The sequence below is a fragment of the Miscanthus floridulus genome, chromosome 9, assembly GCF_019320115.1.
Source record: "Miscanthus floridulus cultivar M001 chromosome 9, ASM1932011v1, whole genome shotgun sequence".
NCBI lineage: Eukaryota > Viridiplantae > Streptophyta > Magnoliopsida > Poales > Poaceae > Miscanthus > Miscanthus floridulus.
The window spans coordinates 98801613-98817113 of NC_089588.1; the positions used below are offsets into that span (position 1 = coordinate 98801613).

At 43.3% G+C, this 15501-nt stretch overlaps 1 protein-coding gene across 1 annotated transcript; it reads right to left on the reverse strand.

Moving 5' to 3' along the window:
• Positions 1-1270: 1270 nt before the first annotated feature.
• Positions 1271-3803, reverse strand: LOC136482453 (thioredoxin reductase NTRB-like). Its single transcript, XM_066479667.1, has 2 exons — positions 2858-3803; positions 1271-1368 (listed from the first exon to the last, which is right to left on the reverse strand). Exons 1-2 carry the CDS (start codon positions 3801-3803, stop codon positions 1301-1303), a joined length of 1014 nt encoding a protein of 337 aa, XP_066335764.1. The 3' UTR covers positions 1271-1300.
• Between the last annotated feature and the right edge of the window lie 11698 nt (positions 3804-15501).

Sequence of the window (15501 nt, forward strand, 5' to 3'; positions counted from 1 at the left end):
AAATTTCGAACGCGAGCTTTTTGTTTCATATCATTTTGAATCATTTCTAACAAATTTCAGTTAATTTCGCTAAAATTTTAAGATGTGAACGTGAGCTTTTGGTCCGAGATCCGACTTTTGATGATGGGGGCTCACATGCAGATCTTGCTACACTTGAACTATGCATCATGCGGGTCAAGCTAGACTGGACCAGCAAAATGGTGGATTGAGTTCAGGGATAAAATATGCACCGACCGCTTTGGGCTGAGTTCGGGTTGGGCCTCAGTAGGCCGCCTACTATTTTTCAATTTTAAAATAAATAAATAAAAGGAATGTTTTGTGTCAACCTCGGGCTGAGCTGATATTTTTTATGTAAAACTAAAAGAGAGCTATGCCTAGGTCCTATCCAATAAGGTTCACAAACCAGGCCACGCTTGTTGGGCTGAGTCAGGCCGGGCCAACTTTGCTGAGTTCTAAACTTCTAATTGGCATAAAGTAGTTTCGTTTCTTATTAAGGCAAACAAAATAAATTTTAGTAAATTTCTCTACGATTTTAAAGTGTGAGCACGAGAGTTTAGTTCTAGGGTCCAGCTTTGATGTGGGGCTCATATGTTGATCTAGCAGTTCTAATTGGCACGAAGTAGCTCTCTATTGTATTGAATCATCTCGAATAAATTAATTTTAGTCAAATTTGATAAAATTATAAAATATGAACATGAGAATTTAAATCCAAGGCCTGCATAGTCTAGTACGCAACCAAGTTGTAAGTAGAGTGGTAGTGTACGGCCAATCATACAAGAGAAAGTTGCACCCACTAGCCTGAATAGCACCCACTAGGCCTTATGTTAGCTCGCACACGGAGCGGGGCCTTGCGCGGCAGGTGGAAATTGATTGTCCATACGTGATGGAGATCGTGGGCTAACCGAATGACTGAATATGTATAAGCATGTAACAGACGGTAACTCCCCTGAAAAGAAAGAGAGAATGAAACTGAGCTGAAGCTGAAAGGCTGCTAGACATTTGATGGGTATGAGCTCAGCGTAGCAACACGAATAACATTTTTTTAGATAACACAACACGAATAACATAGCGACCATATTGACAATGAAGATATCTAAAAGGATAAGTTCATAGCCGGTGAACATGACGGTTTGCAGTACATAACTATAAGTTTAAAGTTCTGGATCATAATGAGAAGAATATATAGTGTCCTACTAAGCAGCGTGATTATTCAGGTTTTATTTTCAATCATGACAACACATGGCATACCGCTCATAAGACTGCGGCTTATATTATATTACGGCACCGTCAACTGATCTAGTCAATCAGACACTCGATCATCAGACACACGAATAACATAGTGCTCAGCATCCAAAGCGGCCATGCACCCTGCAACATCCACAAGTAAATAATAGATATAATTACATATTGGTCACGTGCATCCACAAGTATATATATGCTATGCTGATGAAACCACACCAATCCCAGTTTCCTAGATTGATTGATGTTATAAAGAGACAATGAGACCAACCACCATTCTGACGTGTACATTCACTACTATTGCAAAAAGAGATTGTTGAAAGCAGATGCATCTTGTATGCAGATTTTCATGATAAAACAGGTAATTGTTAACTCTTTCTAAACAAGGATGAAGTAGGCACAATCACCATTTATGCAGTTTATGAGAATTTACTTTGCCAAGTAGAATTTATCATAATTTCAATACTTTCGTTAAAAACATTTCAAATGATCCAGTATATGTTGATTGAAGCATTTTCTAGATAAACGGTTTTTTAAAAGCTAAAGTCAGGACTCTACTTGCTATTGTTTAGTAAACTCTTAATCTTATTATCATGGTTCTAAATAACCTGCTATAGTCTAGCTATAGCTTTGTTATAGCCCACCTGTAGCTTTGCTATAGTCTTTTCATAGGGTCTATCGCCACAATATTGTCAATCACTACTACAGAAACCATTTTCATCAATGGATCATTAAAAACGCTTACGAAAATATAACACTGCCGTTTCATGATACAAACTAGCATTGAATATCATTTTCACCAATGCTTCGTTCATGATACGAGCCCACGGTGAAATTGATTTCACAACTATAAAAGGACCATGAGGTCCAAATACCTTAACTCCGATCCCAATCCTCTAGCCGCCCCGTCCTCAGTTGCCCACTCCTCACCTATCCCCTCCTCACCCACCCCACCTCTCTTACCTACCCAAATCTCTCTCCACCACAGCGGCATGGCATGCAGACCCGATGGCATAGCTTGCGTATGCCAGTGGGGCGCCTTTTCCACTCCAAGCACATGCACCATGGCGGCCTCGGACACACCCCCTGTTGTCACCCACACACCACTACACGAAGAACATAGTCGAGCCCTGTGGAGGGATGCCCCGATCTGGTGAGATTGCCATCCCTCTCTCTCTTCCTCAACTCTTGCTCCCTATCTCTCATTCGTAGATCTGATGTGGAGGCATCGTGATTCGCGCGTGACATGCTTAGATCCTTGGGGGGTAGGGGGGTTGCCCGGCTCAGGAGTGACTTTCATATAGCAGACCTAGGAGGGGCTCACCGGCGGTGGTCTCGGAGTGGGCCCTCATCCTCTTCACTTCTCTCTCTCGATCTCCACGATAAGTCCATGGTGGGCAATGAACATGCTAGCAAGCTCGTCAGCAGGTTCGGCGCCAAACCATTACACAGAGGTGGGCATGCACCCCCGCCTCTCAAAAAATATTTTTTGGCTATCCGTGTTCATCTGTTTCGTAGCAGTGAAGTTCCTCTAATCGATATGTTTGCATATTGATCACTTGCAATTGCAATAGGAGCAAACGAATATTCGTAAAAGAATCATAGAGCTGTAGAGTACCTGATCCAGCAGCAGTTATGGCCTGGCGATACTTCTTGTCCTGCACGTCGCCAGCAGCGAAGACTCCCTTCACACTGGTGTTTGTGGAGCCCGGCTTGGTGACCACGTATCCCGCCGGCGAGTCAAGCTCGAGCTGCCCACCCAGGAACTCCGTCGCCGGCGTGTGCCTGATGGCGAAGAAGAGACCAGCCACCTGAAGATCCTTGACCTCACCACTCACCAGGTTCTTGACCTTGATGCCAGCCAACCGACGGCCGCCGGTACCGCCGCCTTCTGCTCCACCAAACGCCTCGACAACCACCGAGTTCCAGACAACCTGGATCTTGGGGTTCTTGAGCACCCTGTCCTGCATGATCTTGGAAGCCCGGAAGGTGCTCCGGCGGTGGACGATGTAGACGCGGGAGCCGTACTTGGTGAGGAAGCTGGACTCCTCCATGGCGGAGTCGCCGCCGCCTACGACGGCGAGCGGCCTGTCACGGAAGATGGGGGCCGGGCCATCGCAGACGGCGCAGGCGGAGATGCCGTGGTTCCAGTACGCGTCGGACCCAGGGAAGTGCAGGTGGCGCGCGACGGCGCCCGTGGCGACGATGACGGCATCGGCGAGGACGGTCGTGGACTTATCCGAGACGACGCAGAAGGGGCGGGCCGAGAGGTCGACGGCGGCGACGGTCTCGGTGACGATCCTGGTGCCGAAGCGCAGGGACTGGTCGCGGCAGCGCTTCATCAGGTCGCCGCCCATGATGCCCGCAGGGAAGCCCGGGAAGTTCTCGACGACGGTGGTGGTGGTGAGCTGCCCGCCCGCGGCCACGCAGTTGGCCATCCAGCCCTCGAAGAGAACGGGCTTGAGGTCCGCGCGGGCCGCGTAGATCGCCGCCGTGTGCGCCGCGGGGCCGCTCCCGATGATGCACACGCGTGTGCGGAGCGGCGCAGCGGCGGATCCCTCCATTGCGGCTGCTTACTTGTGCTGGCTTGGCTTCGCGGCGGCGATCTGTCTCAATTCAGCTCGTGCAGTAGTCTGCATGGTCACTGGTCGGCTGAAGTCCCTTTAAAGACCACCAGCCAATCTGTGGCCGCGGCGTGGACGTGTCAATCCTGGTCGCCCTCGCCCCCCAATTCTTTATGGATTGAAAAAAACTTTAATTTTAATAAAAATATAAAAATAACCTGTGGCAATTTTTTTTAATAAAACTAATACTTTCATTAAAATAATGGAAATGATTGTGTTGGATGACTCATAAATTTTCAATTTTATTTTTTTAAATGGTTAGCAATTTTTGAGACCACTAAATAAATAACAAAAACCTACTCAACTTTGATGAGGACTCTAACATAGCAGAAGAATGTGGTGTGGACAATCGATTTTGTTAATATGTAGAATGCCATCTTGTATATTTTAAATTTTTTAGCTCAAATATCTTAAGTGACATACTGATACTAGAGAGCTAAGTGAGTTCCAAAGTGACATTCTACCTTCTTCTTGAGAAATTACTACACCTTATATATACTGACACAATTAACCTCATAAAAATGGCACTAAAATCGTGCAAGTTTAGAATTGAAGGTAACTTCGAAAGCGACTCTTCTAGTAAGTCCAAGCTAGGTCATTTTCAAAGTGGCTAACTCTAGTAGGTCACTTAGCACATTTAGCAATGAAGCAAGAAGGTATACAATTGGCATTGTGTGTACTAGCAAAATGGAATATTCAAATCTACACCAAATATTCATGTTTTCAAACTTTATAACAAACAGTTAGCAATTTCCAAGACCACTAAATAAATATTGTAACAAAAAACTACTCGTCTTTGATGAGGACCCTAACATAGATGAAGAATAATGTGGTGTGGAAAATCCATTTTGCTAATATTTTAAAATTGTCCCACTCAAATATCTTAAGTGACATACAGGAGAGCTAGGTCGTCACTTCCAAAGTGGCATTCTACCTTGTTGTGGAGAAATTATATTAGTAACACCTTATACTGACACAACCTCTTCAAGATGGCACTAAATTGGTACAAGTTAGGAATTGAAGGTCTGTTCGAAAGCGACTGTTCTAGTGAGTCCAAGTTAGGTCATTTTCAAAGTGACTAACACTAGTAGGTCACTTATTAGCACATTTAGGAATGAAGCAAATTTGAAGGTAGACAATTGGTGTTGTGTGTATTAGCAAAATGGAATATTCAAATATACACCAACTTTTCAAATGTAAGGTGACTTCCAAAGCAACTCTTCTAGTACATATATAGTCGTGTCACTTTCATTGTGACTGACTCTAGTATGTCACCTAGCACATTTTGGAATTGAGCAATTCTAAAGATATACAGGTTGTGTCACATTCATAGTGACTAACCTCCTCAAAATGCAAACCTGGCCGGGCTCCTTCCACATAGCTGCTGTCCATGCACTGGGCAGTGGACAGACATGTATGCGTGCACGCTGCGGCCTCTGCTTAATCTGTATACATACTTAAGGTAAAACCCTACCTGTATTGAGTAGTGTTGTGAATGATTTGTCCAGTTGCATGTAGGTGCTAACACTGAAGTTTTATAGGAGTATAGCAGTGTCGATAACAAGCATGGGGGATAAGGATCCATCGAGATATGGGGACAAACTGTGGGATGATGTGCTTGTTTTTGCAATCACCTATGGGCCGTGCAGTGCAGCACCCTGTTGCAGACAATGCACAATTCGATTTGCCGCTGCTGCCCTTGCTATCACGTGTCCTAGCTGGCGAGAGCTGCAGAGTAGGCGAGTGGGTCATTGCCTAAGCAATATATGTGCCATTTTTTTTACCATCTGCCTAAGGATACCGTCTCGTCACCATATCTTTCATACCTAAATTCAAAATTAAGCAATATATATGTGCCATTTTTATCATCTGATGAGGTCTTCGTGAGGGTGAACTTCGGTAAGCAATTTGGCCTAATCTTGCTGCTGAATTGAACACGCTGCCTTTTGTCATTAATAAAAAAAAACATGTTCAACATATATATGCCAAGCATCTACACTCACGATACATATATACTATACTTGATTGATCATACAAACATAACAAAAAAACATGTTCAACATACATACACACATTTGGCAGTTTGTTTTCATGATAGCATAGCACTGAACAGAGATGCTTTAACGCATGTGATGAATAAATGCATACACCAACCTATATGTTGGTGAAAGACTCCACAAATAGAGAATTGATAGTTTCCTTGATGGCATGATTACACATCACCTTTGTATATAAACTCCATTGTTCTAGCCAGGTTGAATATCCTTTCCACTAAGTCCTTTGGTTGGGCTCTATCTGGTTTAAGCCACTCCTCATCAATATCTTTCCATGATTATTCTATCAGTGCCTTTATGGCATGATTATTGTTATACACATCACCTTTGTATATAAACTCCATTGTTCTAGCCAGGTTGAATATCCTTTCCACTGACTCCTTTGGTTGGGCTCTATCTGGTTTAAGCCACTCCTCATTAATATCTTTCCATGATTCTTCTATCAGTGCCTTTATCCTTTCACGTGCTAAAGCCACTGAAATACGAGTGAGACAGCCTCCTAGTGAGAGACCCCGCCGCCCCCCCTGCCTTCTCCCTGGCGAGCTTGCCGGCGACAGGGCAGGAGGGCCGGTTCCCCTTCCTCCTCTCCTTCCCCTCCATATCTCCTTGTAATATTCCCTAGTGGAATAAGCCCCTTCATGGGAGTTTTGAGGACATCTATCCTCCCCATCTCCGTCGCGTTGGAGGTCTCCACCAAATCGATGCAGTGAGTACTTCAATAAAGCCCTACTACTCTCCCGTGCTTCCTCCTTCCTCGCTCCCTGGCAGTCTGGGCGGCATGGCGCCGTTCTCATCCAGATCGAGTGAAGGTGGAGGCGTGGACAGCGACAGCTTCAGCAACACCGGCGACCTCGACCCGCCACGTGCAGACATGGCGGAGCAGCCATCCTCGTCGTCCCCGCGTCTGAGCCTGCTGTGCAACCTGGACTACTGGATTTCCATCCGGATCTACGGCGTCCAGGCTGTGCTCGCGGCTGGGGCAACGACGGTGGGGAGGTCGGGGCGGCACCAAGAAAGGGCGAGGAGGACAAACACGACCTTGGCGACGGCGTGCCACCCGAGTGGATGCTGCTGCTCGTCATGACGGAGGCGTACGCAGGAATCCTCCGCCGGACCCAGGCCAAACCAACTGCTCGCCGCCGTCCGAGCACCCAACTGGGGCGGACCAAAGGGAAGCCACCGGGCTTCCTTCCTCCAACGTGGTTGGGCCAATATGGACACCGGTGCGTGTGTAGCAGGGTGCCGGTTCCTTGGCCCTCTTCCCCGGCGACGACGACATGCTCGGTGGCAGCCCCGTTGCCGCGGTGCGAGGCGCTCCTGGAGGCGGCTGGGTTCAGATGCGGATGGGAGAGGACGGTTGCACTTCGGATGTGGTGTGCAGCCTGTCTACGTGGCCAATCCTGAGCCTCTTCCTTCGAGTGGTCCACAAGGTGCTGCCACGTGAACCTGTGCATCATGCACGGGCCCACAACCTGTGCTTTGGGGCCTGCCAAGGCAACGTGTTCTACGTGCAGGAGCGAGGGTCATGGTTCCGACGCCGTGTGTGTTCAACAGGTACGACAAGTCTTTCATTTCTGTCAACCTGCTTTTCTGTTTTTCTGCGGACATGGAAGTGGTAAAGCAGCGATCAGTGTTTGGGTTGACCGTCAACCACAGTTGATGCTGGTTCTCAGATTTAACAATAATGGCTGTGGATCCATTCTTTTGAGCCCGGTGAAGCCTCCATTCTTTCGACGGCTCAAGACTAATTATCCTCGAGGACACAGGCCAATCAGACAGTCGAGGAGAGCGCCGACTGTGTTATCGAGTGCGAGAACGAGAACCCTCGATGCTTCTATCGTGGCCACTTCTCATGGGCCCTATGGCCCCGCGCCGCCCACGGAAGCATCACCCATGCCTTCAGAAGTAGTATAGCAGTATCTTTCTCTTGTATGTGCTCTGTAATAAGATAATTCTCTTTCCCACACTGGTGTAACGTGCGTTAACGTTATATATTAAAAGTCGTTGTCCAAAAAAAGCCACTGAAATATTGTGCTCCTTCATGCAGCTGTCGATGGTTGAAGCTACGTCACAAGTCGTTGCTTTCTGCAAAAGTGCACCATTGCTTCATTTAACTGATCTAAAAGATTGGTTAACCATATATCTCAAGCTACCAATATCTCTATCGAAAAAAGCTAGGCACATGTATGCTGTTTCTGAAACTTTATTTACATCATCTAGTTAACTTTGAAACTAAGAACGAATGCGGCGCAATGTTAATATTATTAACCAGAGGTCTCCAATGGAGCTTACACATCAATCCTGTCATGACGTCAGTGGTAGGAAAAAAGAGATAAATCCTTGAAATTTCTCATAAAAACCAGAAACATTTCGCTTATAATTTCGTTGTCTCGAATCATCATTGGTAATAAATAGCCATTGTGTCTTTTCAATTTTTCTAAAAAAATATAAACCTCAATGTGTAAATAACAAAATATGGATTCACGATGTCAAAAAAGGTAGGCAACGTGAGTTGATATAATTTAAGCTAATCAACTAAATCATATTAACAATTGACATATGTGCAATCCAAAGGATTATAACAAATATTGAGATTATAGAGTATCAAAATGGGCTTTGTGCTCAGAACAGAATAGAGGGTGTCATAGTAAATATATTCAATTTTGACTAGTTATATGTACTTTTATCCTACAAAAAATTTAATATGTATGTACCATAAGATTCTAGGATATGCAGGAGCACCGTTCAATATGATAGTAGATCTAATCTAAACCGGAATAATGTGATGTACAAACACCAGTTTTTGTTTTGTTTTGAGGATCAAAAGTTTATACCTCATATGATTCTGAAAGATCATCTCACAGCCTCAGAATTACGCAAAGTGCACGCACCATTTTAGACATGCTACAAACCCACTCAAAAGATTTTGTTGTTGCTATTTCTCCCATTCCAAGAAATGAAGCGCAACTTAGTAGTTGCGAAGAACTACTTGTTGCTGAAACCTGTAAATGCTCATCAACGGTTCCAGGGACATACCTTTCATCACACCATTTCACCTCCATATTGTAAGCTCTCATGAGCTCTATTAACTACATATACCAAATACAGAAAACTTAGCTAGCTGCTTCAAAAAAAATATAAAAAAATTACATATACTCAACTCCAACAATTCAAGAAAGCAAAGAATTCCAATAATGGGGTAACCTCGAAGAAGTTATATAACATATTAGTCACTTTTGATGTTATTAAATAAATCTAAGAAGTTTGCCCTTCAAATGTATTTAGAAAACTAGAGCTTAATTTATCCCAAAGAACAAAATAGAGTTTGTACAACTGAGGTGACAAAACATGTTCGAATAATGAACCAGTTATGTCATTGGGTCTTTCAAAACCAGTTCTTGTCGAGATACGGTTGTCATTGGTAGCATCACAACCAGATTTAGGACAATCAGACTTTTGGCCTGGCATGGAGAGCCAGTGAATCGGTATTGATGCTACCATCACCATCGGTCAACCAATAACACGGTTGGAAAGGGGAAGTTGTAAAACCGTATTCTGTAGTAATGCTTCCCTATGTCTTGTCCTTCTTCGTAAAGGCCCTTGCGCTAGTTCTTGTAACACCCCAAAATTTGCCACTTTTGAAAATAGAGTTAAAATGATTTATTTGTGAATTTTTGTGCACATGAAAACATAGGAAAATAAAAAAATTTCATTAATTTAAAATTTATCGTAAGGTAGCAACATGTTTGTGCATACATGCCGGTGCATTTGATCTATTTGGTTGAGTGGTTTTGAATCAAGATTCAAAATGGTTTAAATTGCTTTTGCAAATAAATTAAAATGGCCTTGAATTAAAGAAAAGAAAATTAGAAAATAAAAGCATTTAAAAAGTTGTAAAAATGTATTTTTGAAAACTTATCAAAATTTCTCATTTTTATTTGAATTGAAAAGTATATTTAAAATAATATTTAACTTTAGTTTTGATTCAAGGTTCAAATGAATTCAAAACCCAATTGAAAAAGTATTAGGAAAAAAACGATTTGGGAAAAAAATGAGCAAGCCTTGCCTTCTGGCCCACGGATTGCTACAGCCGAGGTCCGTCCAGCGGCAGCTGCGGCCGCACGGCCTTCTCTCTTTGGTTCACTGACAGCCCGGTTCCCCCACGCCTTGTGTCACCGCCGCCTCGGGCCCACGCGTCAGCATCGTCTTCCCCAGCTCGTGTCCAACACGGACACTCCGTCGCCAAAGGAGTCCGTGCTCGTTCCGCCCCGCGCCGTTGTCTTGCGCCGCAAGCCGCCTCCGCCCCATATAAACCGGATGCCGCGCCTGTGCCTCCCCAATCCAATCTCCAGGGTCACATCTGATCTCGCCGAGACGCCGAACAGCCCCGAGCTAGCTAGCGCCGCCGTCCAGGTTTCGCCGAGGAGCCAGTCATCCGCCGCCGCAGCTGTGACCATCGTCGGAAGCCTCTCCATTGATCCGAGCAAGTTCCCGAGCGTCACTTGGTGGTAGTAGATCTCCCCGATCCGTTTTATCGTTTCTCCTTGCTTTCTGGGCTGCTCACCCCGTCGCCGAACTTAGCAGGAAGTCGCCGTCCGCCTCGCCAAGCCCCACACTAGTGTAACGTGCGTTAACGTTATATATTAAAAGTTGTTGTTGTAAAAAAAAAAGGCACTGAAATATTGTGCTCCTTCATGCAGCTGTCGATGGTTGAAGCTATCGATGGTTGAAGCTACGTCACAAGTCGTTGCTTCCTGCAAAAGTGCACCATTGCTTCATTTAACTGATCTAAAAGATTGGTTAACAATATATCTCAAGCTACCAATATCTCTATCGAAAAAAGCTAGGCACATGTATGCTGTTTCTGAAACTTTATTTACATCATCTAATTAACTTTGAAACTAAGAACGAATGCGGCGCAATCTTAATATTATTAACCAGAGGTCTCCAATGGAGCTTACACATCAATCCTGACATGACGTCAGTAGTAGGAAAAAGAGATAAATCCTTGAAATTTCTTATAAAAACCAGAAACATTTCGCTTATAATTTCGTTGTCTCTCATCATCATTGGTAATAAATAGCCATTGTGTCTTTTCAATTTTTCTAAAAAAAATATAAACCTCAATGTGTAAATAACAAAATATGGATTCACGATGTCAAAAAGGTAGGCAACGTGAGTTGATATAATTTAAGCTAATCAACTAAATCATATTAACAATTGACATGTGTGCAATCCAAAGGATTATAACAAATATTAAGATTATAGAGTATCTAAATGGGCTTTGTGCTCAGAACAGAATAGAAGGTGTCATAGTAAATATATTCAATTTTGACTAGTTATATGTACTTTTATCCCACAAAAATTTTAATATGTATGTACCATAAGATTCTAGGATATGCAGGAGCACCGTTCGATATGATAGTAGATCTAATCTAAACTGGAATAATGTGATGTACAAACACCAGTTTTTGTTTTGTTTTGAGGATCAAAAGTTTATACCTCGTATGATTCTGAAAGATCATCTGACAGCCTCAGAATTACGCAAAGTGCACGCACCATTAACTCAGACACTCGACAAAGTGACGACCTGAGAACATGCCTGGGAACATGCTTTGCCGAGTGCACAGGCCATTGCACTCGGCAAACATCACAGATTTGCCGAGTGCCACGGGCCAGGCACTCGGCAAAGGTCGCATGTTTGCCGAGTGTCTTGACGGTGGCACTCGGCACAGTGGCCACCTTTGCCGAGTGTCTGAGTCAACGGCGCTCGGCAAAGAGGCGACCTTTGCCGAGTGCTTGACCTTGACACTCGGCAAAGCCGCCGTCACGGTGGCGCTCGCCGTCACGGCAACTTTTCTTTGCCGAGTGTCAGATTAGCACTCGGCAAATGCTTTGCCGAGTGCCCGATAAAGTGCACTCAGCAAAGAGGTCTTTGCCGATAAACTGTTTACCGAGCGCCCTTTGCCGAGTGTAACTCTTGGCAAAGGCTTTGCCGAGTGTATATCGGCCTTTGCCAAGTGCCTGAGGCACTCGGCAAAGAAGCCGCCTCCGGTAGTGATGTGATAGTAGATATAATCTAAACCAGAATAATGTGCTGTACAAACACCAGTTTTTGTTGTGTTTTGAGGATCAAAAGTTTATACCTCGTATGATTCTGAAAGATCATCTGACAGCCTCATTATTACGCAAAGTGCACGCACCATTTTAGGCATGCTACAAACCCACTCAAAAGATTTTGTTGTTGCTATTTCTCCCATTCCAAGAAATGAAGCGCAACTTAGTAGTTGCGAAGAACTACTTATATTGCTGAAACCTGTAAATGCTCATCAACGGTTCCTGGGACATACCTCTCATCACACCATTTCACCTCCATATTGTAAGCTCTCACGAGCTCTATTAACTACATATACCAAATACAGAAAACTTAGCTAGCTGCTTCAAAAAAAATATAAAAAAATTACATATACTCAACTCCAACGATTCAAGAAAGCAAAGAATACCAATAATGGGGTAACCTCGAAGAAGTTATATAACATATTAGTCACTTTTGATGTTATTAAATAAATCTAAGAAGTTTGCCCTTCAAATGTATTTAGAAAACTAGAGCTTAATTTATCCCAAAGAACAAAATAGAGTTTGTAGAACTGAGGTGACAAAACATGTTTGAATAATGAACCAGTTATGTCATTGGGTCTTTCAAAACCAGTTCTTGTCGAGATACGGTTGTCATTGGTAGCATCACAACCAGATTTAGGACAATCAGACTTTTGGCCTGGCATGGAGAGCCAGTGAATCGGTATTGGAAAGGGGCAGTTGTAAAACCGTATTCTGTAGTAATGCTTCCCTAAGTAAAACCAGATTTAGGACCATCACCATCGGTCAACCAATAACACGGTTGGAAAGGGGCAGTTGTAAAACCGTATTCTGTAGTAATGCTTCCCTAAGTCTTGTCCTTCTTCGTAAAGGCCCTTGCGCTAGTTCTGCTTGGTGTTATCTACCATAATTGCATGTGCTGGTGAATTGTTATGACAACTTGCATGTTGAGATAGAATGCTAGTGACGTTTAGGATTATAAGATATACTAGAAGAATATCTCGCGTTGCTGCGGGGATTGCGAATGAATTTTAGTGGATGGTGTGGTTTGCTAACATGGACAAATAAATACATGTTATTGGATGATATGGCTTATTGGTGTGGATAGCTTGCATGAATAGATGAGTACCATAATTGTATGAGCTTGTGGGTTGCTGATGTGAATGGCTTGCATGTGAAGATAGAATTCTTAGTGGGGTTTAGAATTATAAGATAACAGATATAGATATAGATATAGATGTAGATATAGATATAGATATACAATTTTAATATTTGTGCATGTTGTTTATTACGTTTCCCTTGCAGAACATCATGTACAAACTTTTCTAGTAGAGGTGCATGAAAAATATACATACTGTATATAATAAGTTTTAATTCAAGTAAAGCACATCTATATAAATTTGTCAAAGGGTGGTCCCAATCGCTTGCTGAATATTAATTAGCACAAATACGTGAATAGAATGCTGACTTACAACGGTTCTAAGGTAGGACAAGCGGTATTTCTCCTGTACTTCGAGCTCACGGTCAATGATTTCGATGTTATCCAAAACTTTGCCAAAAATCAACTTCAGGTTATCTGGTAGATCTTGAGCAGCCTTTAGATCCCAGCTTGACATAATTAAAGATGAATAATATTGTAAGTAAAAATCCAAATGAATGCTAGCTAACATAAGTAATGCTTTGGGGGAAACAATGAAGTCTAAGCTCTTAATATAATGAGCCAAATGGACAAATAACCTTATCTTAAGTTTATTTATTTTATATTTTGGGCCCCCTAACTGTTTCAAGATAATAATGGACTGCCATCTCTAGAAAATAGGAAACAAAGTGAAAAATAAAAAATTGAGAAAAATAGAAAACTAGTGTCATTTCTAGTGAGAAGTGAATTAATAGTATAAAAAAGTCATTTGATTTGGTCACCAGAGAAATATTGGAAAATTGAAGGCGCAATGATATTTTGGTAATCTTAAAGATATTTTAATATTAGCTAGGGTAGACCCAAAATTTCCTTGGTGGTCTCTGTTGTGAAGTTCTTCACAAGAATTTCATGAATTCTCAAGGTAGACAACCACTCCATCGTGAAGGTAGACCATAATGGTGGCAATGAAAGAACATTGTGATTCATCACTTGCACTACTGGAAACCCATCCTTTGCCGAGGGCTTCTGGGTTTGCCGAGGGCTAAATCTCAGGCACTCGGCAAAGGCTCTATTTGCCGAGGGCCAGCCCCAGGAGCCCTCGGCAAAGATAGGCCCTCGGCAAAGAAACGGCCCTCGGCAAAATAAATATTTGCCGAGGGCCTAGCCCTCGGCAAATTGGCCCTCGGCAAATATGGCCGGATGGGTCACGGCGGCCACTGGCGTCAGTCTTTGCCGAGTGCCCGCCGTCAGGCACTCAGCAAAGATTTTTTATTTTTATTTTAAAATTTCTTTGTCGAGGGCCATTGGCCAAGCCCTCGACAAAGATCCCCTTTGCCGAGGGCCCGGCTAGGCCCTCGGCAAAGATTTTTTCTTTTATTTTTAAAATTTTCTTTGCCGAGGGCCATTGGCCAGACCCTCGGCAAAGATCCTCTTTGCCGAGGGCCAGGCTAGACCCTCGGCAAAGATTTTTTTTGGTTTTTTGAACCCAGTTTTTTTGTGGTGCTATAATACATTATTTAAAACTCAATTTTAAAATTTGGGCCAATTTTGACTTTTTTGATATATTTCCCTAATTTATTTCTTTTCGTTGATTTTTTTTCGAATATTTCAAATTTGAACTGCAGGTGGATGGAATAATGCAATTTAGTGATTCGAAAAATGTTATTCATGGTATTTGGTGTATGTTGAGTCCCTATCCACGAACTTGCATCAAATTTCGGGCATCTTCTTCACGTAACATGATGAGGAACTTGTCGGAAAAGTGTTTTTAAATTATATAAAATCCATACGAAGTCCAAAAATCACGAAACTTGTCGAGGTGTCATGTTATCGCATGTGTAGGCTGTGGTAAAAAATTGAGAAGGTTTTGAGCAAGTTGTGACGTCGGATGCCTAAAACCCAGACATCTCCACATGTGATCACATGTGATATGGGTGTGTTCATGGAGCCTGTGATTGATGAATTGATCCACACTTGGGAGAAGGGGGTATGGACATACGACCGAGCTACAAAGACAAGCTTCAAAATGCATGTTTGGTACCACTACTCCCTGCATGACTTCCTGGCGTATGGGTTATTTGCCGCCTGGTGTGTTCACGGGAAGTTCCCATGTCCAATATGCAAGGAAGTTGTGAGGTTCATTTGGTTGAAGAAGGGTGGCAAGTATTCGTCGTTCGACCAGCATCGTCAGTTCCTCCCTCTAGACCATGAATTCAGAGAAGACATCAAGAGCTTTACGAAAGGTGTCAAAGTGACAGACCCTAAACCGCACTTGAGGACTGGTGTCGAGGTTCGTGCTCAGATAGATGCTCTCGTGCCCAATGAAGAAGGTGGTTTTGTGGGATATGGT

Excerpts from the sequence above, each read along its gene's own strand:
- LOC136482453 (XM_066479667.1), bottom strand. The coding sequence starts at position 3,803 with ATGGAGGGATCCGCCGCTGCGCCGCTCCGCACACGCGTGTGCATCATC. Across the intron at positions 1,369-2,857 it reads CATAACTGCTGCTGGATCAG|GGTGCATGGCCGCTTTGGAT; the intron begins GTACTCTACAGC and ends TGGATGTTGCAG.